At 32.6% G+C, this 26,638-nt stretch overlaps 1 protein-coding gene across 1 annotated transcript; it reads right to left on the reverse strand.

Annotated features, from left to right (window-relative positions):
• Nucleotides 1-5: 5 nt before the first annotated feature.
• On the reverse strand, nt 6-20,824 carry LOC111307310 (uncharacterized). The gene is made up of 7 exons (XM_089752037.1): nt 20,572-20,824; nt 20,429-20,482; nt 20,267-20,330; nt 19,560-20,172; nt 18,001-19,444; nt 538-614; nt 6-430 (listed from the first exon to the last, which is right to left on the reverse strand). Exons 1-4 carry the CDS (start codon nt 20,702-20,704, stop codon nt 20,076-20,078), a joined length of 348 nt encoding a protein of 115 aa, XP_089608163.1. The 5' UTR covers nt 20,705-20,824; the 3' UTR covers nt 6-430; nt 538-614; nt 18,001-19,444; nt 19,560-20,075.
• Between the last annotated feature and the right edge of the window lie 5,814 nt (nt 20,825-26,638).

Below are 26,638 nucleotides of genomic sequence, written 5' to 3' on the forward strand. Positions count from 1 at the left end.
ATATAGAGAAGAAATCAATTGCTCAACATACACTGAATTTTGCACTCAATTATAGTTAACAGAGTTAAGAACACCTTTCTCAATGATTTTTAGTTCGGAGATTATTTCCCTACAAAGCAAACATATATGTATATAATGTCTTCCATGTGATAACAAAGTAAGTATTATAGAAGGCAAAAAGCCTTCTTTCACTCTCTCCTGCCTTTCCCAACAGACCATTTCAAGAAATTAGAAGTGAACACACTGAAGAAAGCTTGTAAATGTCTAAGAACATCCCATGCAATGGCAACAATGAAGATATATATAGCTCATTCTTTAGATGGAGATATTGAAACTGTATCCAGCTTCCGCAAAGTAAGATTTCACCATATCAAGAGCCCTAGAACGGTGAGAAATCTTGTTCTTCTCCTCCTTTGGCATCTCCGCATGACTATAGGAATGAAGACATTATTAAATCATCAAAAGGCCTATTCTATTTCTGTCTAGATCATAATTAATCACAAGACACGATACAAAAATAAGGATGGACAGACTTACGTTTGGTCATAGTCATCAGGTTGAAAGATAGGATCCCATCCAAAGTCATTGGATCCCCTAGCTGGAACTATTTTGCCCTGACATATCAACCATATGCTAGACATAAATTGAAGGAGTCATTATCAATTTTTTTTTGTTAAGATGTGATTTATTATCTGATAAAATATGTCCCATTTAAAGAGGAATCCTAAGATTAACTTAAGTTTTTTTAAATAGTAGATTCTAATATATGAAATCAAAATTTAGATTCGAAAGTACAGTTATGATTGAAAAAATTATATCACTCTCACAGCACCCATCCAAAAGATAGTACCAGTTTGATTTCAAATTATCCAAGCTTTAAAACATATTTAAAATTTATCAAATAATTTAATATCAAAATTTTCCTTAAATTACTCAAATATGTTGGTAATAATTTAAAAATATTTTCTTACCTCAAGAGTATTTAAGGAGACTATTTATTATGTTTTGAAGAGGCTTCATCGATAGATTCATTAAATTTGGCTTCTAGAAATAAACATCTATAAACCAAATTTATATCCAAAAATATCATCCAATTTGTTGGTAAAACTTTTTGTTGAAAATTATCCTCTAATCTGTTAGTAGAATTTTATGTAGAATAAAATAGCAAATCTTTTATTTTAAAAAAAAAAATTGATTTTTTGAAAGTTATAAGACTCTCCAATATATTGGTAAAACTTTATTTTTAAAAAGCATTAGCCCCCCAATCTGTTGGTAAAACATTTTATTTTTATATATATTTTTGAAATACATAAAATTATAAAGTTTTTTAATATGTTGATAAAACCCTATTTTTTAAAAAAAGATTGTGTTCTAATCTGTTGGTAATACTTTTATTTACATATAAAAATATATATATATTTAAAAAATAATAGATGAATAAATAAATAAATAAAACAGTTAAATACATAAAATGAAAAAAAATCTGAAGTCAGCTTAGAAAGCGATTGGGTCGCATGGCTCAACTCCGAGCATAAAGAATGGCTGAAGTGGCTTGAAAAGGTGGCTAAGCTCAGCTTGGCTCACTAGCTTAAGAAAAGCACAAGTCATTAGGTCATGCAATACAATTTGGGTTAGGTCACGACAAAACACGCGAATCTTGGTCATTTTTTCAAGCAAAACAACATCGTTTGATGGCAATATAAAAGCAAAACAAATGCCTTTCCCTTATATTTCCTTTTCTTTTTTCTCTCTTTGCCCTTTCTTTTTTCTGATTCTCTCTAACTTGTCAATGCTAGCCAGTTGAATCTTTCAGTAGATTCTAGAAAAGTCATCGATAATTAGGTTTTTTGCCAAAAAAGTCACTGAAAATTTTGAATTTTCATTAAAAAATTTCACAAAATTTGCAAATTTTAGCAAAATCCAAAAAATTGCCAAAAAATACCAAAATCAATTTACTTAAACTCCTAGAATCCTTTACACCCCTTGCCTAACCTAAATTAAATTTCACAATTTTCAAATCCTTAAAAAAAAATCCCTCCAAAACTTTAGTGCCAAAACAAACTATATTTTGCGATTTTTAAATGACGTTCTCCATCCTTTTTGTGTCTTCTTTTGAACAATTTATAGAGATTTTAATTAGAAATTTTAGGGTCAAGGATTTTCAAAAATCCCTTTAATGAAAAATCAATTTGACAAAAACCCTAACTTGATGCTTTTATGATTTTTTTGATTTGATTTCCCATTTCACGTTGGTTAATATAAAAAATTTTGAAAATTTTCTTTTGTCCAATTCTCATACGTGATTTCCAAGAGATTCAGTTTGATTTTATTATCTTTTTTTTTTATTCAATTGTTCTTCAATGTCCTTAAAACAAAACCATATAGAAAACAAAAAATGCTACGGAGTCCTAACCCAAGCAAAATGACTTATTGGGCTGAAGGCCCAAAAATTACTGCTTTGGGCACAAACCCCAAATACCCAATGAACAAGTCCATTTGAGATCAAATGATCCTAAATCCAAGTAAGCTAACTATTTAGATTGTTTGATATTAAACCTCAAACGAAATGAGGTGTCTACAGTTGTCCTTTTTTGCACATTCTTGTGAGGCAAGATTGATCCAAAGACATAAATAACCATTGCGTCCAATTTAACTCCAAACAATTTTAAAAGAACCCTCTAAAAAGAAGTTCAACAAACTAAACTCCTCTATGCAAAGAAAAAATAAATTAAGAAATGGGCTCCTTTATACAGAGGCTAAACAACTTTAAAATAAGAAATAGGCTCCTTTAAATAGAGACTTAGTGATTTAAAACATAAAGTGGGTTCTTCTAATTAGATGTTCGAGAGTTATAAAAAACTTTTTATTCAAAAATCTTACCTCAAAAATTCCTTCTCCATTGAGAAATCAAAATCTTTGCATTCCATTCTCCATGTTGGATTTTACGATCTTCCTGTTTTGAATAAATGCAATGAATATCTATGTATGTATGTAATGCAAATGAATTATCGATTGTTGTACATAAATTTTTGGGACTTTTTCTTTTGAATTCCAAATCCTTAAAGTTTCCAACAATAGGAAAATCAACTCCATTCTCAAATTTGGCACTCGCCTTCCGAAATAAAAGCTAGTACCAGGCCTTGAAGTTTTCATTTCTTACTTGTGTACCCTTCAACCCCTTTAAAGTAATATATAATCTTTCATGATATTATTTAATTATCAATCATTATCTCAATTTCATGACATATAATATGCAAATCATACATTTCTTATATTCATTGCAAAGCATTTAAAAAAAAAGGGCACAGATTGAAAATGGGATATAGATAATGAACATCTTTATTTGGAAAAGAAACTAGATTACAAATGGTGACTATTTGAGATAATTCTGTCAACTAGATATGGTAAAGGTAAACAAGGATGGCTATTTGGGACAGCAATGTCCCAAGATAAACATTCAGATTATCATGATAACATCTCTTAGATTCTTTTCAAAGACTCAACCATACCATGCCCTCAGCACTTCAAAACTTTTTAAAATATATCAACTTTCATGTTGGATTTTGCGATCCCTAAATGATGCTATGCTCACCTTATCCAACTTACCTTTTTAGGTTTTCAACTTAGATAAATCCCCATGTAGTCCAAATTGCTCTTTTGGATTTTCAATTTGAACTTTTTTTTTTTAAGTAAAGTATTTCTTTACAGCATCAGAATTTATGAAATTGAAAGCATCATTTTCATCCATCTCTATTAAGATTAATGTTCCACCTGAAAAAGCCTTTTTTACTATATACAACATTTCCTAATTTGAAGTCCATTTTTTCTTATTATTATGTTGGCTTTAAAGAATTCTTTTCAACACTAATTCTTCTTATCGAAATTAACAAAGTCAAACCTTCTTATCATGAGCTCTTATTAATCTTTTCTAATATAGTTAACCATGACATAGGGCTGCCAACCTTTTTTTTTTTTTAATGAAGTTTAGTTGCTTATAGTGCTCTTGAATCTATTCAGCTTCCTCTAATCCTATTTCTTTTAAAACTCTAAAAAATGAGATTTCTACATTCACTGGCAACACAGCCTTTATCCCATAAACCAAGAAAAATAGGGTTGCACCAATAGAGGTGTGCACTGATGTCCAATAGGCATGCAAAACAAAAAGCAATTTCTCATGTCAATCTCTACACGTCTTGATCATTTTCTCTAAAATCTTCTTGATATTTTTATTCGCAGCTTCTATTGCCCAATTCATCTTTGGATGGTACGATACAAAATTATGGGTATTAATCTTGAATTGAGCATATATCTCTTTCATCATCTCGCTATTTAGGTTCTTAGAATTATCCAACATCATCTTCTTTGAGAGTCCATACTTGTAAATTATTTCTCTCTTGATAAACTTGCAAATTACTGATCATGTCACATTTGCATAAGAAACTGCTTCAACCCATTTTGTTAAATAATTGATTATTATGAAAATAAATCTATTCTCATTTAATGCTTTTGGAGTAATGGGCCTAATGACATCCATGCCCCATATAAAGAATGGCTAAGATGGTGTCAAAACGTATAAGGTAATGGGTGGAACATGGATCTTGTCGACATACATCTAGCAATTATGACATTTTTTAGCATAATCGATGCAGTCACTATTTATTGTTAATCAGTAATATCCCACTCTCACAATCTATCTTACCATCATGTGCTTATTTGTATGTGCTCCACATACCCTGTCATACATATCCTCAATAATCTTTTTTGCCTCAACTGCATTTACACATCATAATAACACTTGATCTTTACTTTTTTATAAAGAATCTCTCCATCTAAGAAAAATCCCATAGCCAATCTCTTCAGCACTTTCTGATCATTTGTTGATGATTCTTTAAGTATTACAGGATGTCATAATACCAAGGCTTTTCATCTTTCTCTTCCTCCACATTGGAGCAATGTACTAGCATGTCCTTGATATCTAATTTAATAGGTTGAATCTCAGTATTGTTATCAATCAGGATCATTATGGGCAGAGTAGTCAAGGCATCTACAATCTAACTTTTTTCACGAGTTAAATGTTTGAATTGGACTTCCTTAAATTGCTTGCACAACTTTAAAATATATTTATGGTATGGGATAAACTTTAAATCTCGTGTCTCTCATTCTTTCTTCAATTGATAAATAAAGAAAGTTGAATTCCTGAACACCTTTAATACCTTAATTTTTTTGTCCAAAATAACTTGTAAACCCATGATACAAACCTCATATTTGCTATATTATTGGTGCAATTGAAATTTAATCTTACTATAATGAGATAATAACGACCTTCAAGAGATATAAAATTACTTCGATTCTATGGGCCAAAACATTAACAGCTCCATCGAAGTACATTCTCCATGACTTATCATTGTCATCTTTTTCCTTTAATCCCGAAATGGCAATTAATTCTTCATTTAAAAAATCAAGTTTCATTGGCTCATAACTTCCCGTAACACGATTCGTAAAGAATTTTGCTATGGGATTTTCTTTGATTACTTTTTGGCTCACGTATACAATATCATACTTTGAGAGCATTACTTGTCATCTTGCAATCCTTTTTTACAATGAAAGTTTTTCAAAGATGTACTTAATTGGGTCCAATTTAGCTATAAGCCAAGTGGCATAGTAAAGCATGTACTGCTTGAGTCTCTTAGTTGTTCAAGCCAAAGTGCAACATATTTTCTCCAATGATATATACTTGGACTCATACTTTGTGAACATCTTGCTCAAGTAGTAAATAACATTTTTCTTTTTATTAGACTCATCTTGCTACCCCAGCACATATCCTATCAATTTCTTATGTACTATCAAGTACAAGATTAATGGTTTCCTCGAAACTGGTGGTACTAACACTGAAGTATTTGATAGGTACTGCTTAACCTTATAAAAAAACCTCTTTACATTCTCCATTCCATTCACTAGGATTGTTCTTTTGAAAGAACTTAAAGATGAGGTCATATTTGGAGGTAAATTGAGTGAGGAATCGATAGATGTAGTTCAATCTACCTAGAAAATTTTGAACTTCTTTTGGCGTACTTGAGGGAGATAAATTTTGGATTGCCCTTATCTTCTCTAGGCTAACTTCAATTCCTCTTTTTCTAAGCACAAAGCCCAGCAATTACCTTGACTTTGCTCCAAATGTGCATTTGGATTGATTTAGCTTAAGCTAAAATTTCCTTAACCTTTCAAACAATTTTCTGAAATTAGCTACATGGTTTTCTCCTTCATAGGATTTTTTGATCATGTCATTCATATATACCTTAATCTCTTTGTGCATCATGTCCTGAAAAAGTGTTATCATAACCCTTTGATATGTTGCCCTAACATTTTTCAATTCAAAAGGTATAACTTTGTAATAAAAAGTACCCCACATAATTACGAAACTAATTTTTTTGTCATCTTGGGCCATCTTTATCTGATTATAACCCAAACATCCATCCATAAAAGAGAATACAAAATGTCAAACTGTATTATCCATTAATGTATCAATATAAGACAAAAAAATTATCATTTGAGCTAACCTTGTTCAAATCACAGTAATTCACAAACATTCATACCTTTCTATCTTTTTTAAAATTTGGTACTATATTAACCACCTACTTATGATATTTGGCCATTTACAAAAGGCCTACATCAAACTATTTTTTTACCTCTTCTTTTATCTTTAACAGCATTTCAGGCTTCATTCTTTTTAACTTTTGTTGAATGGGTCTACATTCAGACTATAAAGGTAACTTATATTCCATTATTTCAATGCTAAACCCTGACATACCTTAATAAAACCAAGCTAATATATCTACAAATTCTTGAAGTAGATCATCTAACCTTTGTTTATAAGCTGATGGAAGTGATATCTCGACCTTAACCTCCTTCTTATTCTCATCATCCCTTCAGTTGATCATTTCAATAATTTTTTGATAAGGCTCAATAGATTTATTCTCTTGTTCAATCAATCTCATTAAATTTAGAGGCAAAGTGTATTCTTCAAAGTCATCTTTAGTGTCAAGTTCATCAGCATTAATTAAGTTTTCAAAATTAAATCCTTCATTGTTATCATAATTATCTTCACATTCATTTAAGGATATAAAATTAAATGAAATGAAAGATACAAACAAAATGCTTTGACTGAAAAGAAAAGATGAATGAAAATGCATAATCCTATGCTTTTATTAATATAATAATTAATAAGAGGCCCATACACAAAAGACTATCCTAATACTTTTGGGCATAAGTAATCAAAAATTGTAATTACATTAGAAAGGTATCAAGGATAGCAAGCATCTCGATGACGCTCCAATTTTTAAGTTTAAAACCTGGATGAACAAACATTTTTTTCCTCTTAGGCTTCCTCTCCTATCATCTGGATAGACATCTCAACAAAAGCTTCTTCCATGCTCAGCTCATCTTTAACCTATCTTTCTGACACTGGACACACATATATCATCTCGACCTAAAAGTCTTATATAGATGCGGTATGACCATCGACATATTTCTTGCTATTTTTTTTCTTTTCCTATTGTCTCACAGCCTTTTCATTTCCCATTTTTCAAATTTATACCTTATGCCCAATTTCTCATTGTTGTCAATTATTATTGGAGGCTCTTTAATTCCTTGTAGATTTTTATCCAACCCAACCCTTAGATACCAACCTTTGTTAACAAACTGGCTGATCGTAATTCTACGGAACTCTGGTTGGTATAACTTAGATCTTTCACTCACAATATTGACAAGTTCAAAGGATCAATAAGAACACTCCAATGATTCTTTTGCTACTTCTACATAAGAAGCATTCATGGGTTAAATCACCAATAGGTCCTTTTTTCTAACCATGATCACAAGTTGACCCTTTACGTTGAACTTGACTTTTTAATGCAAGAAAGAGGGAACAATATCCACCATATAAATCCATGGCCTACCCAATAAATAACTGAAGATAAAAAGATGTTCACAACTTGGAAATTCACATTCAAAGTGCAGGGCCTAATTCACAATGGCATCTCAATATCTTTCAATACCTCACATCTAGTTTTATCAAATACTCGAATAACCATGTAATTGCTTTTTATGTGGGATATATCAATAGGTAGCGTTGCTAAGGTAGACATGGGCATAACATTGATAGCCGAACCATTGTCAATAAAAACATTGGCTATAATATGACTTCTGCATTTTATAGTGATGTATAAAGCTTTTGTGCTTCCCTTTTCTTCAGGTGGGATTTCATCGTCATTGAAGGCTATATAGCATGGTACCATCAGATTTTTTGCCAAATGATTCACATATTCCATAAACACATTATGTACCATATAAGTCTGATTTAACACCTTTAATAAGGTGTTATGACGTGACTCTGGTTCAGTAACAATGACAACAAAAAAATCCTGGCTTATATCTTGTTTAACTGCTCAACCATAAAATATTCATCATGTTTTACCATATTCAGGAACTCTAAACTTCTTTATCAGACATTAACTTTAGATTATCTTTTTCTAAGGTTAGCTCTTGCTCAACTTATTTTTTCATCACTATTACCATCTCTTTTATCACCCTTTCTAGCATCTCTAAGGCGTAACACCTTTCGTTTCTAGTTATGCCCCTTATGCTAGTTATGTTGACAATATCTAACTTGGGCATGGTCTTTTCCTACCCTTGAATTGTCACTTCATAATCATATCTCTATGGTATAGCCTTCTTATCCTTGTAAAGGAACAAGCTTGGGGCTCTGAAACTCACTAGCTTAGGAATAAGTTTGTCTATAACTAATTTTGGCCTTTCACCATAATATAGAGTTATCGACTTTGGCACCCACTTTGACTTATCGATCATAACCACTTTAACATTTTTTGAGGTTTCTATATCTTTGTACAATTCTATCTGGTATGAATCCATTAGCTTTTGTACCTCATCATGAAATTGTTTGCAAGTTTCAATAAAATGACCTGAAGCCTTACTATGGTACTTGCACTTTTGATTTAAGATGCATCTCCTACGATAGGTTCATGGATCTATTGGTTGTACCATCCTATCCTCATATAAAGCATCATACAACTAATTAAATGGCATCTTGATCTCTTTTACTTATCTCTTCATGTATCATTTGTCCTTATTCAAAACATTGACTATATAGATAGGCAATGGATTACAACTACCATTGGATGTTTTTTCATAAGTATCAAAATTAACCAACCCCAATCCAATTAGACCTTGCACCTTATATTTCAAAGCACTGTAATTTTTAGTGGAATGTCCCATAATTACATAATGGTAATCATAATGAATAGTGGGATCGTACCTCACTTAGGATAAGAGGGGTCAAATGGTTTTATACGGAGTGGAGCAATTAAATGATTATTATGAAGTTCTTGGTACAACTCCGTATAGGTAATTGGAATGGGTCAAAAGTGAACTTCTCACAATTATTTCATGGTTTCCTTGAACCGCTTGTTGAATTCAATGTGTGTATGAAAGGTCTTGTTGTAGAAATGGTATTAGAGTGGTAGGTATTTGTAAGTAGTCGAACTAATGGTTAATAAAGGGATGGATAAACAAATTGTGGCATTATTTGGTATAAGAAAGTTACGCATTATTTATGGTAGGATAGTATGTACTGTAACTAGGTTATGGGTAAAGGGTGTAGTTTCTAAATTGCTACCCTTTGAAACTCACAGCTTGAGTTTCACTCTTTTTTTTTTTAGACATTTTCTTAGTTGCTAAGGATTCTCGTCTTTCAAGTTTGCCATTCTTGATGGCATTTTCAATGATCTTACCTAAAATCACCGTATCAGTAAAGTTCTTAGTCATGTTTTTTATCATCTTTTCATAATAAGATGATTTTAAAATGTTCACAAACAGAATTATTATTTCTTTTTTAGTCAACGATGGCTAGACCTAAGCAACTATATTTCGCCACCTTTAGGTGCATTCTTTAAAAGACTTGGTCACTTTTTTCTTCATACTTTGCAAAAAAAAGCGATCAAAAGTCATATCTATAATATAGTGGTATTGATTAATAAAGGAACGAGTCAAGTCTTTCCATGATTTGGTGCAAGTTTTATCCAATTGGATATACCATCTTATAGTAGACCTAATTAAACTGTCTTAGAATATATGCATGAGTAACTTTTCATTACTAGTGTATGAGGCCATTTTATGATAGTATCTCGTAATATGCATGTAAAGAATTTGGTACTATCATATTTTTCAAACTCTGATACTTTGAACTTTGAGGATATCACCACATCTGGTATCAGACAAAGTCCAACAACATCCATAAAACCATAAAAATTAATACCCTCTACAGCTTACAGTCTTTCCTCAAGCATGCTCATCATGTGATCAATTTTAGAGTCTTTCAAAGACTCAGCCATCTCTAACTTCAATTTTTCTTTTGAATTGTGCAAATTGGGAACTTGGATCTATTCAACAACCTTTTCTATGAAAACAGGATTAATGTAGTTTTGAACATTCCTTTGGCTGGGCATAGATGGCATTCCTAATAATTATAGCTTGGGAATGCAAGCTATTGTGGTGAGAAGTTTTTGATGGATTGGGTCTGATACGGGCTATAACTCGGAGGATACAAAGGACAACAACTTCATGCGACACTTTTTCCTTTATTGCTTTTCCCTTATTCAGCTTTCCCGAGGCTTCAAGAATTTTGCTCAGCTCTCTCTTGATTTTTTCCTGAGCTTTTTCCAATTTCTCAACATGGCTTGTTTTATTTTGTTTCATTCTTCTAGCTTGAACCCGAGTGTTGTACTAATGTTAAGCTATCCTTAAATCTTGTGTACCATAACTTCAAATTAGTGATCTTATTATGAACTAACATGATTAATAATTTAATTGTGAATGATTGGATGCAATGCATGAAAAAGAAATAAAGAAAGAATTTGGCCATTTAAGGAAATTTCAACAAAAGTGAATTTTCATTTATTCCATTAAAATCTGTTTTACACTGAATCTATTATTCTCCATTTATAAAAACATTTAATCTACTCATATTGATCATTAGCCTCTTCAATGAAATTCAGCATACGCTATCCATGTTCTTTTGATGGTGTAACCATTGTTCATGCGTTAGCCTCTTCAACCATCTCTTCTACTTTAATCATTACCTTGCTTATCTAGGTTGCAAGATGCTCTATATATCTTTGCCTTCCCAAACCTTTTTTTTGGTTAAACTATGCTTGGTAAGATAACCCCTTATGTTCTTTTATGAGTGCCATAATGTGATCCCCTTATTTATCTAATTTTTGCTTCAATGTCTGATTATACCTTCTAAACATCTCATTTTCCTATTGAACTTGAACATAATCATCTTTCATTCGAGAATATTTTCTTTTAGTTTTTATTTCCCACAAGTCAAATCAATGATGTTTATTTCTTTGGCCTTCATTTGGATATGCAATTTTTTATGCTCTTGACGTAGCTCCGTCAACTCCTTAAGGGCATTATCATGCTCCCTAACAACCTTTTGGGCCTTGCTCTTAACTTCTAATTTTTTATGTTATTGATGAAGCTCCGTCAAATCTTTAACTATCATATCACATTCCTTAGAGATCTTATGAACTCTGACTTCTAACTTTCCTATTTTATCTTTCCATTACTCTCTTTCTTCTTGAAGCTTTAGAATCTTATGTTTTATCTTATCCTTTTCAGCTTCAAATTTTTTTTTTTTTACAAATTCCAACTCTAATGATACTTCATCCAACTCTTGATTCACTAGCTGACAACGATTTTTAAGTGTAAACACCTGTTTGCCCTTTTTGGCTCTTCACACCAAATACCCATTAGTGATTTTATCAGTAAATGACCTAGGACTCACTCTCTTAGGCTTCTTTAATGCCCCGATCACATTATCCACCATTTATAGCATTTTTTGCTTACTATATAGAAAATATGTTTAAGTGAGTTTGTGTTTTGTGGGAATAAACTACTTAGCTCCAAACTATCTTTCCATTACTCTCTTTCTTCTTGAAGCTTTAGAATCTTATGTTTTATCTTATCCTTTTCAGCTTCAAATTTTTTTTTTTTTACAAATTCCAACTCTAATGATACTTCATCCAACTCTTGATTCACTAGCTGACAACGATTTTTAAGTGTAAACACCTGTTTGCCCTTTTTGGCTCTTCACACCAAATACCCATTAGTGATTTTATCAGTAAATGACCTAGGACTCACTCTCTTAGGCTTCTTTAATGCCCCGATCACATTATCCACCATTTATAGCATTTTTTGCTTACTATATAGAAAATATGTTTAAGTGAGTTTGTGTTTTGTGGGAATAAACTACTTAGCTCCAAACTATCTTTCCATTACTCTCTTTCTTCTTGAAGCTTTAGAATCTTATGTTTTATCTTATCCTTTTCAGCTTCAAATTTTTTTTTTTTTACAAATTCCAACTCTAATGATACTTCATCCAACTCTTGATTCACTAGCTGACAACGATTTTTAAGTGTAAACACCTGTTTGCCCTTTTTGGCTCTTCACACCAAATACCCATTAGTGATTTTATCAGTAAATGACCTAGGACTCACTCTCTTAGGCTTCTTTAATGCCCCGATCACATTATCCACCATTTATAGCATTTTTTGCTTACTATATAGAAAATATGTTTAAGTGAGTTTGTGTTTTGTGGGAATAAACTACTTAGCTCCAAACTATCTTTCCATTACTCTCTTTCTTCTTGAAGCTTTAGAATCTTATGTTTTATCTTATCCTTTTCAGCTTCAAATTTTTTTTTTTTTACAAATTCCAACTCTAATGATACTTCATCCAACTCTTGATTCACTAGCTGACAACGATTTTTAAGTGTAAACACCTGTTTGCCCTTTTTGGCTCTTCACACCAAATACCCATTAGTGATTTTATCAGTAAATGACCTAGGACTCACTCTCTTAGGCTTCTTTAATGCCCCGATCACATTATCCACCATTTATAGCATTTTTTGCTTACTATATAGAAAATATGTTTAAGTGAGTTTGTGTTTTGTGGGAATAAACTACTTAGCTCCAAACTATCTTTCCATTACTCTCTTTCTTCTTGAAGCTTTAGAATCTTATGTTTTATCTTATCCTTTTCAGCTTCAAATTTTTTTTTTTTTACAAATTCCAACTCTAATGATACTTCATCCAACTCTTGATTCACTAGCTGACAACGATTTTTAAGTGTAAACACCTGTTTGCCCTTTTTGGCTCTTCACACCAAATACCCATTAGTGATTTTATCAGTAAATGACCTAGGACTCACTCTCTTAGGCTTCTTTAATGCCCCGATCACATTATCCACCATTTATAGCATTTTTTGCTTACTATATAGAAAATATGTTTAAGTGAGTTTGTGTTTTGTGGGAATAAACTACTTAGCTCCAAACTATCTTCAAACCATAAGTTGTGTATAACTCATTGCTCCCTATAAACCCAAAAGTGGGACCCCAGTCACATCTCTACACTGATATAGCATCAATTCATGATTCATCCATGGAACTAACTACTTCACTTGGGTACAAGGCTTTGTAGCAGAACCATCCATTCTTTTTTAGATTTAGGCTTAGCCCATTCACTTTCACAGAACTCCTTAATCAAGGCTCGATTACAAAAATATAATTTGGAAAACACATTCTTCTTACACTTAAAATAATTCTTCATCTACAAGTATAACAATGACACCCCATAAAATTCCCTTTGCCCTTTTATCGATAATGATTCAAAGATTTAATTTTTTAGCCAAAATTGCAAGAGAATGATTACAACATTTTTTTATATGCCAAAAGAAATCAATCATTTATATTTCAATATGACCCAAGATCCTAGGAAATACCACCATGCCATATATAACCAAAGCAAATATATCTTGCCCTTGAGCATTATTTATAGTCATTTCTTTTTTAAAGCCATACATTTACATTTTTCTTTTTTACTCCCATGAGACCAACTAGTTTCTTATGAAATGCTATTTTTTTGCCTTCTAACATATATCTTATTTGATGATTAGAGATGCAAACTCATTAATGTAAAGTACTGTTCTATAGTCGGTGTCATGTCAACCTCATTAACGATGAAGCATATATATGAAATATCCTAGAATTTCACCATAACTCTAATGAAGGAGTATTCAACTACCACTAAAAGGAAATGTGCAATATGACCCTACTTCTCACAAAAAATTAACTATTTGGACTAATTCATACCTTTCCATATATCTAAAAAATCCTTCAAACTATTTTGTTTAAGGAGAAAATTAACTTTTTTAGGCAAGGTGGAAACATACTATAGTGGTAAACAATCGCCTTCCTTTTGTTGCCCTTTTTTTTACTCTACCTTCACATCATTAAGTGACTCACACTCGGAGAACATAGATGAGGCGTAAACTAGACATTCTGTGAATTCCATGAAATCTTTTGTTAAAAATATCCTTAGGGCAAGTATACTATGCAATCTGTATAAATGTTATTATGAATGTGCAAGATAAGAAAACAAAAAAAAAAATAAAAAAATTAGTTAATAAACACAAAAATAATAAAACATATAAACAAAATAACTACAACAACCCACATGAAACTAATTCAAGGTCAACTCTAAAAGGTTAAGAAAACATGGCTCTACTTATGGGTTAAGCTTATAAGGTTAACTATATGTGGTTTGAATTATTTCTAAAGGTTCTCAAATTGTTCCTTACATTATTACCACCACTAGCTAGTAAGGCCTCCTAATTCTTACCCATTATAGGCTATGAGTGAAAAAAATTCAATTTGAGTGAGACCGTTTTGCTAGCTCATGCAAAGATATGAAATCTCATGAAATGGTAGGTACTTTACTTCCTCATAAGGGACAAAACTCAAGTATAAAGCTTATGTTATGTATGTGTAAATAAATGACAAATATGAACAAAATAAATAAAATACGAACAAGAAAATTTTTTTTAATTTATTAAGTTAGGGTTGGATAACAAAAAATCATTTATTGACTTGACTCTTGAAGTCCTTAATGAAATCGTCAAATTATCATAATGTATAGCTTCGTGAACCTACCGCTAAACATAGACTAAAAGAGTTACCACTAATATTTTTTGTTAAGGTATGATTGATCCCTATCAGAATCTGTCCAATTTAAAAAGAGATATCAAGATTAACTTAAGTTTTTTTAAATAATAGATTCTAATTCATGAAATCAAAATTTAAGTACAGAAATACAATTATACATGAAAAAAATTATAACACCATCACAGCACCCTTCCAAAAAATGATACCAATATGATTTTAAATTATTTAAGCCTTAAAACATATTTAAAATTTATCAAATAATTTAATATTAAAAAATTTTTTTAAATTACTCCAATATATTGATAATAATTTAAGAATATTTTTTCACTTTAAGAGTATTGAAGAAAACTATTCTCATACGTTCAAGAAGCTCCATCATCGGATTCATTAAATTTGACTTCTAGAAATAAGCATTTATAAACTGAATTTATAGCAAAAAATGTCCTTCAATTTGTTGGTAAAACTTTTTGTTGAAAATTATCTTTCCATTTATTGGTAAGATTTTATGCAAAATAAAACAAGAAATCTTTTATTTATTTTTTTAAAACAATTTTGATTTTTTGAAAGTTATAAAGTTCTTCAATATACTGGTAAAACCTTATTTTTTGAAAGCATTAACCCTCCAATCTATTAGTAAAGCTTTTTATTTTTATATTATTTTTTTAAAATAAATAAAATTATAAGACTTTTCCATACATTAGTAAAATCTTATTTTTTTAAAAAAAATTACCTTCCAATCTGTTAGTAAGGTTTTTTATTTAAATATAAAAATATATATTTTTAAAAATAATAAATGAATGAATAAATAATCAATAAAATAGTTAAACACATAAAATAAAATATATATATATATCTAAAGTTGGCTCAGAAAGCAGTTGGGGCATGCGGCTCAACTCCAAACACAAAATATGGCTAAAACGACTTTGAAGGGTGGCTCAATTCAGCTTACCTACTGGCTTAGGTAAAGTACGGGTCGTCAGATCATGCAATATGGTTCAGGTCGAGTCATGACAAAACACATGAATCTTGGTCTTTCTTTAAAACAAAAACCACATTGTTTGATGGCAATATAAAAGCAAAACAAACACATTTCCCTCAAATTTTCTTCTCTCTCATCCTTTTCTTTTCTCCTACTTCTCTCTAACCTGTAAACGTTAACCAGTTGCATCTTTCACCAAATTCTAAAAAAGTCATCGATAACTAGGTTTTTTGCTGAAAAGTTTGAATTTTCGTTGAAAAATTCAACAAAATCTAAAAATTTCAAAAAAATCCAAAAAATTGCTAGAAAATACCAAAATCAATTCACTTAAACTCCTGGAATCTTTTGAACCCTTGCCTAACCTAAACTAAATTTCACAAATCTCAAATCCTTAAAAAAAAAAAAAAAAAAACCTCCAAAACCTTACTACTAGAACAAACTCTATTTCGTGGTTTTTAAATGATAATCTTCGTCCCTTTTGTTTCTTCCTTTGAACAATTTATAAAGATTTTAGTAAAAAATTTTAAGTCAAGGATTTTCAAAAATCCTTTTAATTTAGGCAAAATCAATTTGATAGAAACCCTAATTTGATGCTTTATGATTTTTTTGATTTGATTTCCCATTTTATGCTAGTTATTATAAAGAATTCTAAAAATTTTCTTTTGCCTAATTCTTATACGTGATTTCCAAGAAATTTAATTAATTTTATTATCTTTCCTTTTTATTCAATTGTTTTTCAATGTCCTTAAAACAAAACCATAATAAAAAACAAAAAATGCAACCAGATCCTAACCCAAGCAAAATGACCTGCCAAGTCGAGGGCCCAAAAATCACCATTTTGGGCACAAACCCTAAATACCCAGTGAATAGGTCCATTTGAGATCTAATAATCCTAAATCTAAGCAAGCTAACTATTTGGATTGTTCAATACTAAACCCTGAATGAAATGAGGTGTCTATAAATATTTCAAAAGTCATATTTTATTTCATGCAAATTACTCTTAGAGATGTAACTGCTTAACATAACAATCATACATCTACTCAAAAATCAGATGTAAGATATGCCAACGAGAAGTAAACATCAGAAAAATGTTGCCTTCAACCACAATAACAATTTAATCAGAGAGAACTCTTGCAAATAATTCAAATCCCTTACCAAAGACTCTTTAATAGTACTAATGAACTCAAATTATTACTGATTTAAGGACAAACCCATGCACTTCTTACAAAAAATTTTGGTTAAATACTAGTCATATGGTTAAAGAAAATTCTCAAAGATATTGTGACTTTAACCTTATCAATAATGTACAAATCTTACTACATATAAAGAGTGCAAAATAAACACAAAGCATGCCTGAAGTTCAATTCCTTGTCTTAGTCATTGTTGGATCATTTCTCTCTAATATTTTATTACTCATAAAAAATTCCTCATTTAGGAAAAAAGTTAATTTTAAAATCACAGTGCAGTTCATAATATAATCATCTTAACCTCGAGGAAAATATGGCATATGCTTACCAATTCATTTATTTAAGGACTGACCATTATTTAATCCAGAAGCAACCCAAATAAATGCTCTTGATTAATGATTTCTTGCAAGCTCTTTGCAAATTTTAGAGTTAAATGTTCTAAGAACTGCATTAAATCAATCAAAATTATTATTTTAATTTGTTTTCTTCTGTGATTTCAATGTTTTTTTCATACATAAAACATTTTACTTTTTTCTATTTGTGTAACCTCTTGAACTTGTTGCATATGGTTGGTCAAGCAGCTAAACTAGGCATCATGTATGAGGCTCAATGTTACAATCCTGAACTAAAACTAAAAATCCCACATCCATTAAGTACTAGAGTTGATCTTGGGATATAAACGTTCACACCGCTTCCCTCTTGTGAGACACCTTTGGTGAGAAAAAACAGTGAAACCAAAAGGTTAGAGGGGATAATACCTCACAAGGATATGAACCGTGATAAGGAGGCTGATCTAGGATGCCAGATGAGTGCATGCCCAAGTCTTGGAGCCGCGTGGGCCTAAAGTTGAGTCTCAGCCCGCGACAAATGATATCAGAGTCAGCTCTGAGGGTACTAGTGATGTGCCACTGAAGTAAAGCCAGGAATCTCACATCGATTGAGTAATAGAGTTGGTATTGGGATAAAAAGGTTCACACCGCCTCCTCTTTGTGAGAGACCTTTTGTGGGACAAAACTGTGAGGCTCCAAGGGTTAGAACGGACAATACTCCACAAGGGTGTGAACCATGACAAGTAAGCTGATTTGAAACGCCAGATGAATGCATGCTTGGATCCTAGAGCCGTGCAAGCTTGAAGGTTAAGTCTTGACCTGTGACACTCAACATGTATAAAATTTTTAAAGGAAAGAGGAGTGAACTAACAATTCAGTTAATAGAAACATCAAATCAACTAACCAGTAAATTCTCTCAAGGCAGGAAATTATTGTCTAGGTTTAAAATCTATTTTAATGAAATGGCACAGGGCATTTGATACTCACTAATATAAGAATGAAATGAATAAGCCGATAGAGCAAGATATCCTTCTCTAATGTTTTTAGCTTATAGAGGACCAAGAGATCATCAACATAAATGTAGCATTGTCAAATCCTTAACCACAATACATTGCTTATAAATTAGAAATGAGAAAATTCCTAGGCACTCTACCAATTCTTATCCTGAAATTTTAGGAACACCTTCCCACCCCCACCCCCACCCCCATTTTCTATCCTTCTTCTTTCATTTCCATTCATTGTCCAAAAGATATTTAAATTAGTAAATAGTAAAAATATGTATGGATCATTTTCTAATTAAGGCCAAATGCTCAATTTATGACTAAATCTTTGAGTTGTTTCTCATATGAGGGCCAAACCTTTGATTTGCTTCAAAAAAGATCACAAGTAAATAACATTTTTTTAAATAAATAGAAAACGAGAAAATGACACAAAATGCCATTTGTATGCTCTTTATGCACTTTAACTGAATGTGAGAGAATAGTTGAAAATTATACTGATTTGGACAATCTCGAAAAGTTGAGAACTTGATTTGGAACAAATTAAAGTTTGGTCCTCATATGAGAAAAAACTTAAAGGTTTAGACCTAAATTGATCATTTAACCTTCTGATTAATATACCATTTTGGTCTTATTAAGTTAACAAGGCAAATTGCTTTGTGCTTTATTATACTTGTATCTGAGACCATTTCTTCGTAAAAATTATACTTGAAAAGATAATAATAGTAAAGGCGAGAAAGCAGAATAATAATCTTGGAAACATATTGGAGTTTCCCTGGAAAGGTAATAGGTTCAACATCAGGCCCAAGGGCAAGAGAATGCACATAAAGCATAAGTTGAATTGTCCTCATATGCCATCAACAAGTTGTTCAAACCTAGAAAAAGTGACAAAAGTAAACAGATCATAGGAGAGTATTTGAAGCAGCTTAAAATTTCGACAAAAGTAGACAAAGAAGAAAGAAACGATAGAGCGGATTGTGAGAATAGAACCTTCATGACCAATCTTCTCCAGAAGCCACTTGTTGCAGAACACATTAGATAATGACAGTTAGAAAGCATAAAACAAGAATGTCAACATAGCATTGAAAAAGAATGACTATTATGGGAGACATTATTTTCAAAATCATCTAAAGCAATATTGTTGGTATCATAACAAAACAAAGACTAAACTTGAACCTAGAAATTTAAGAAACTGAAGATAATATAGGAAGAACAGGAATAGAACTAGTTTGTAAAAAAAATTGCTCAAAGGAACAAATTGGTGGTAAGAAAGCTCGTAGAAGAAGCTGGCTGAATGTACAAAGAATCTATTGAAAAGGGTTAGTCACTTGCTTTTTCAAGTAAGCCTAACAAGACGTCATGCTCGTTGAACAATAATCATGAACTCACTTGGTTCAGTTCTCCAAATATCAAAATAACACCGACACAAATAAAAAAAAAAATGTTGTGCATTTCAATACTATTCATTTTAATAAATTCTCTCCAATTATAATTCAAACCCAGTTTTTATCGAACTGAAAAGAGAATAAAACTTACAACTTTTGAATTTAGCAAGTATGAAATAGAATTTAGCCAGTATGAAATAGAACTTACATGTTTGGCCCTGCAAATAGTTTAAGAATAATAAAAAAAAATCATTAACTGGAAACCAAAAAAAATCCAGAAACAAATAGAAGTCCAATAAGATTGATATATACCTGGAAGACCCTTTAGGGCATTGAAACAAAGACATGTATCTTCCACCAACACTGGTCCATTCACCTTCATATCCAAAAAAAAAAGATTTTTTTAACATAAATTACATTTGCTTAAAAAAAATCTGGGTATTTTACAAATACAAAAGTTTTGAGTATATAAACCTGGAGAGCAGCCAAACGAGCCTTCTCTTTGGATATTTCTTCCAGCTAGCCTTGCTGTTAAGGCACTAAAAAAAATTAAAAAGTAAAAATAAAAGAAAAGAATATTTTGCAAATTCAAAAGTACAAAAGAAAGAAGATAGTACAGTCAAGTTTGAGGGACTGAAAGGGGATGGATTGGCCCAAGATGGCTTTCACTTTCTCCAGCTTCTTGGAATTTCCAGTTACGATCGTTACCGGCCGTGAGACCAACACTGCTCTCGCTGCTGCCGCCGCCATTTTCCCGCCCTTTTTTTTTCCTCTGTCGCTGGAAAATAGGAATGGAGACCTTGCACCAGCAGAAGCAGAGCAGAAACTTCAAAAAGACAAACCTTTTCTGTGCTACCATGAATGGCTTCATGTCAGTCATGACTTAATTGACGAGTAGTGAAGCTGGACTTGGTAGACCAAAAACAGTTTGACTTGCCGTCTGGTATAGGGGACAAAGGGCCCATCCAAAATTGGAAGTAAGACATAAGTTAAGCCCATTAATCAACTTCCAATTAGAATCCCATGTTGATTGGAGACCGACGCTATAGAAATTGAGGCAAGGATGTAAATGGGTTGAGTTACTCATGTTCAACTTCGACTAATACTCAAGCTTATTTGTTCATTATCCAACCCAGCTTGAGCTCCATCTCCAATTACTTAGATAATAAATTAAGTTAAGGTATTTTAGTTTTCGATTTAAGAGATTCTTGAGTTTAATCAAATCTTTATTTTTTAATATATTTTTAATATATTTAATATATAAATAAATAATAAAAATATATTGTTTAATGTTTATATTTACAATTTTATTGTATCTCACAGAATTTAAAAGTTAAATTTAAATATAAAAAATAAAATTCATTTGAGTTCGAACTAAATTTCAAAATTTTAAATTTTATAATTAAAATGAGTTTGAACCTGATAATGAATCTATTTAACTCTGTTGATTACGCCTTTTTGCAGGAAAAGACAAATCCATATTACTAGGTAAATGTATAGTTGGAGTAACGGCTTTTCCTTTTGGGATAAGTATATAGAACGAATTATAGTTGCATCCTAGATAGCACAAAAATGTTTAAATGAGCAATTAGAGTTGTAAATGAACCTAGTTGAGCCAGGTTCTTTTCTATTCAAGCTCACATCGGTTAATAATAAACGAATTTATAAATGAATGAGCTCTTAATAAATTGTACAACATGCATTCGAACGCAATTTCATTATTTTTAACGAATTTTAGCGGAATACAAATAAGTTCTACTTTAAATCTCTAGAAATGGACTTAATACTTATTATAGCACAAAATCACAACCCACAACCAATTGATGGATTGGCTTGCTTGCTTCTATATTTACACCATATAAGTGAAAAGAGTAGGCAGCAGGTACGAATTTATAGGTTTTACCTATTCCTTATTTTGGTTCTTAAGCGATGTGGGATTTATTGGCATATGGACATATGTATAGTAGAGGAAGAGGATGAGAATTTACAAGTTTTACCCATTTCTTGTTTTGGTTCTTAAACGAAATGAGATTCATTTGTATATGCACATATATGCAACAAAAAAAAAAAATGAAAATTTATAAACTTTATCCATCTTTTATTTCGATTCTTATGCGATTGTGGGATTGTTAAAAATAGGTTTCTATTTTTCAAACTTTATTTAAAGTTATTATCCAAAATTTAAACATGTAAAAAGAGTTAATAAAAAGAGTTATTTAGTAATAATATTTTTAAAAATTTCAAAGTTATTTTGATATATGTCATATATAATTTTTAATGATATAAATTTTATATGATAATTTATAGATTGATAAAAGATATTACATCTTATAATAATCAACTTTTAATATTTTAAACAAATTATAATTAAATTTATTTATGAACATTAAGCAAGTTTATTTGTAAATATAAATAAATCAAATAAATTTTTGTTCGTATTCGATTTATTTAATAAATAAATATAAAAAAATATTATTTAAAAATATTTATTAAGTTTAATAAATAAATATAAATAAAAAATAATCAAACATATTCATGAATGATTTGTTGAAAATTTTGTTTGTTTACACCCTTATGAGCAACGCCATTTTCTTATAAATTCTAATTATTTAGTTCAAAGATCTGCCTAACCACCAGGATGGTACCAAAATGGGTAAGTGAATATTTGGTTCAACTTATTAAAGAGTTTATTTACTATAAAAGTAAAAATCAAGTGTTTGATTCTCAAAATTTTAAGAATTTTAGCTTATGTAAAAAATATATTTGACTTTTTAGACGAGCTATAAATCGAAACTTCTTCAAGAAGTGGTAATGAAAATTTTTTACATTCTCACCGGACTTTTAAATAATTAATAAAATTATATGTAAAATTATATCATTTCACATTATTTTTTATTTTGTTTATTTTTTATTGAATTCATTTGTTTTTTTATTATAATTAATAACAATATATCTTTATTTTATTTATTTTTTCACTTAAAAACTTGTGATTTATTTTATTAATAAAGTTGGCTATTTTATTTTTATTAAAAATAATACAAAAATATTATCAAATAATTTTTTTTTTAAACATTCTAAAACATTTTTGTATTAAGTGTGCCAAACGCTATTTTCGCTTTTCTTTACAGTACTTTTAGAACAATTCTACTCCAGCAGAACTTTTTATAGAAGCTCCAGCCGAGCCGAAGAGGCTTTAAAATTAAGTACTGTTTAACGTGTTGTGAGTTTTTTTTGGTTAGGTGATTGGATGCTTATCGGAAGCTTGACGAAACGTTTGACTTGGATGACCATGATGACTTATAAAAAAAAAAAAGAAAAAAGAACGATAAGGAAGGCGACAAAGATATTATTTTCGGTTGCGTTCTGACGCTTAGTTAGTGTCAGGAGTCACCTTTGTATAAGGTTATGATCGAGATTTAGGTTGTCATGAGTCACTCATATATAAGGTCATGATCGAGTAGATCCCTTGTGTTAAGAAAAGTGTCTCTATTTCAAACATTGTAACGGTTACTGGTAGCATAGCTCTAAAAGCTCTAAGGCTCTTTAAGGGGTGAGCCGGCAACGTAGTATTGGACTATCTCACCGGGTGCTATGCGAGCTTAGGCCACCCACCAAGGGCTGTCCCCCTGGCCCTGGTGATGGTGGGAGGTCTTGATATATGATTCCCGTTTATAATAAAATTCACCCCGATTGAATGCCCGATTGTTGCCTCGATGCGTTTCTTTCTTTCTCGATGTGAATGTGCCTTGTTGTGTGTGTATGCTTGAGATTGACCTCGATATATTATGCCTTATTGTGAATGCTTGAGACTAACCATGGTTTATGATTATTTATTCAGATATCGATCTATTGAAGGCTGACTTGGGTGGAAGCGTCCATTCAAGTGCCGCACGGGCTAGTGCTTGTTGAGAGAAAGCTTAGTCCGTGACACGTGGTATCAGAGCACGGTTAAAAAATGCTAGAAAATGGATGAGATGGCCACAAGTGGTGGACCTGATCATCAACAGAGAATTGAAGAACTTGAGGCCGCGGTGGCCGCAATGAAAACTCACATGGCGACTAAAGATCGAGTGAGGGAGATCGAGACAACCCAGCGGGAGTTGTCCGATACTCTTCACAATGTGAGCGATGAGGCTAGAGATGCCTTAAATATTCTCCAAAAGAAGTTTGAAGAGCTTAGAGCATAGGTGAGCATCTTACAACTGGTTGTGGCTAGGTCGGGTTCGAGCTTGATGGATAGGGGAAGAAGGCCTAAGGTGCCGGAGCCTCAATGTTATGAGGGAGCAAGGGATGCCAAGGAACTTGAAAATTTCTTGTTTGACATGGAGCAGTACTTTCGGGCGGTGCACACGGATTCAGAGGAAGACAAGGTAACAATGGCATCGATGTACCTCGTAGGGGATGCCAAGCTTTGGTGGCGTTCCAAGTTTGTCAATGACGAGTGCCTGATTAAAATTTGGACGGACCTGAAGCAGGAATTGAAAAACCAGTTTTTCCTTGAGAATGTGGAGTATATGGCTCGAAGGAGACTCCGAGAATTTGTGCAAACAGGGACAGTGCGAGAGTTTGTGAGGAGCTTCTCTACCCTGATGTTGGATATTCGAGACATATCTGAGAAGGACAAGATGTTCTATTTTCTTGAGGGCCTCAAGCCTTGGGCCAGAGCAGAACTACAAAGACAAAAAATGCAAGACTTGGCCAAGGCCATGGCTGCAGCTGAACGTCTCCAAGACTATAACGATGGCTCCTTAAAACGAAAAAATCCTTCATCAGCTGGCAGTAGCTTCAACTTTGGGAGTGGAGGAAAGATGACCAGATTGGACCATCCCTTCAGTGGGGGATCAGATAGGAAGTCTTTCGAACGAGATAGCACCCAGCCCAAAACAAATAATGCAGTGACTTTCAGGCCTAGGCAACCGCTAGCTTGCTTTCTTTGCAAGGGGCCGTATCGGGTGGCCGAATGCCCGCACAGAGGAGCCCTTAACGCTTTAAGGATCTCATCTCAAGAGTCTGCAAAAGCCCCGGAGAGCGTTGAAGAGATCGAAGAGGAACCAGCCAGGATGGGCTCAATAAGGTTCCTCAATGCCCTTCACACCCAACTGAACACTATAAGGAAAGAGCAAAGTAAGGGCTTGATGTATGTGAATCTAATGATAAATGAGAAAGCCACCAAGGTCATCATGGATACAGGTGCAACCGATACTTTCATCACACCAGAAGAAGCGAAAAGGTATGACCTTCAGGTTAACAAAGACTGTGGACGAATAAAGGCGGTCAATTCACCAGCCTTTGCAATCAGTGGAAGCTTCAAGGGTGTGACAACTAAATTAGGGCCATGGGAAGGGAAGGTAGACTTCACAGTCTCCCCTATGGATGACTTTGATGTCGTTCTCGGATTAGACTTCATGACGTTGGCTCAGGTGATCCCTATCCTCACTGCTAGCTGCTTGTTATTTTTAGGGGAACACCCATGTATGGTGCCAGCCAATATCTTGCCAAAGAGTGGGAAGAAAATGATTTCGGCTTTGCAATTCAAGAAAGGGGTAAAGAGAGGGGAACCTTCTTTTGTGGCCATACCGATCTACAAAGAAGGGTCGAAAGTAGGACCAATACCCGATGGCGTGAAGAGAGTGTTGGAAGAATTCGAAGAGGTGATGCCAGAGATGTTGCCCAAGGTTTTACCCCCTCGATGAGCAGTGGACCACGAAATTGAGCTCCTCCCAAGAGTAAAACCCCCTGCTAGAGCTCCCTATCGCATGGTCCCGCCAGAGTTGGCCGAGCTGAGAAAATAGTTAGATGAGCTTCTACAAGTCGAGTTCATCCGACCATCAAAGGCTCTTTTCGGAGTGTCAGTGCTATTCCAGAAGAAGCATGATGGGAGTTTGCGCTTATGTGTTGACTATAGGACCCTGAACAAAGTCACCGTAAGAAACAAATATCCTATCCCGCTTATAGCAGACTTGTTTGATCAATTGAGCCGGGCCAAGTACTTCTCCAAACTGGACCTGAGATCTGGATACCATCAGGTTAGAATCGTTGAGGGAGATGAGCCAAAGACCACTTGTGTAACACGATATGGCACATTTGAATTTCTTGTTATGCCTTTTGGACTGACCAATGCTCCTGTCATATTTTGTACATTGATGAATCAGGTGTTCCATGACTACCTTGACAAATTTATAGTCATTTATTTAGACGATATAGTGGTGTACAGCTCCACCTTGGAAGAACATTAAAAACACCTACGCCGGGTATTTAAAAGGCTGCAGGACCACCGGTTATATGTAAAAAGGGAGAAATACGCATTTGCTCAAACCCAAATCCACTTTCTCGGTCACATTGTCGAACGTGGCCACATTCGAATGGACATGGAAAAGGTTAGGGCCATCAAGGAGTGGACAACACCAAAGAATGTTAGTGAGCTCCGCTCATTTTTGGGACTAGCCAACTATTATAGAAGATTTATGGAAGGGTACTCTCGTAAGACCACGGCCCTTACGGAGTTATTAAAGAAGAAGCATAAATGGTGTTGGACCAATGAGTGCTAAGAGGCCTTTGAGAGATTGAAAGATGCTATTATGAAGGATCTCATCTTAGTTATCCCCGATGTTGAAAAGCCTTTTGAAGTTCAGACGGATGCATCTGATTTTGCTATTGGAGGTGTGCTTTTACAACAACATCACC

Source organism: Durio zibethinus, chromosome 22 (genome assembly GCF_047325235.1).
Source record: "Durio zibethinus cultivar Kanyao isolate XHJ-2024 chromosome 22, ASM4732523v1, whole genome shotgun sequence".
Taxonomy (NCBI): Eukaryota; Viridiplantae; Streptophyta; class Magnoliopsida; order Malvales; family Malvaceae; genus Durio; species Durio zibethinus.

What these genes read in the sequence shown, in the direction of transcription:
- LOC111307310 (XM_089752037.1), bottom strand. Translation starts at nt 20,704, where the DNA reads ATGGCGGCGGCAGCAGCGAGAGCAGTGTTGGTCTCACGGCCGGTAACG. An exon ending in TCAGTCCCTCAAACTTGACT is followed by an intron (nt 20,483 to 20,571) that starts GTACTATCTTCT and finishes GTGCCTTAACAG; the next exon opens with CAAGGCTAGCTGGAAGAAAT. An exon ending in TGCCCTAAAGGGTCTTCCAG is followed by an intron (nt 20,173 to 20,266) that starts GTATATATCAAT and finishes AACTATTTGCAG; the next exon opens with GGCCAAACATGTAAGTTCTA.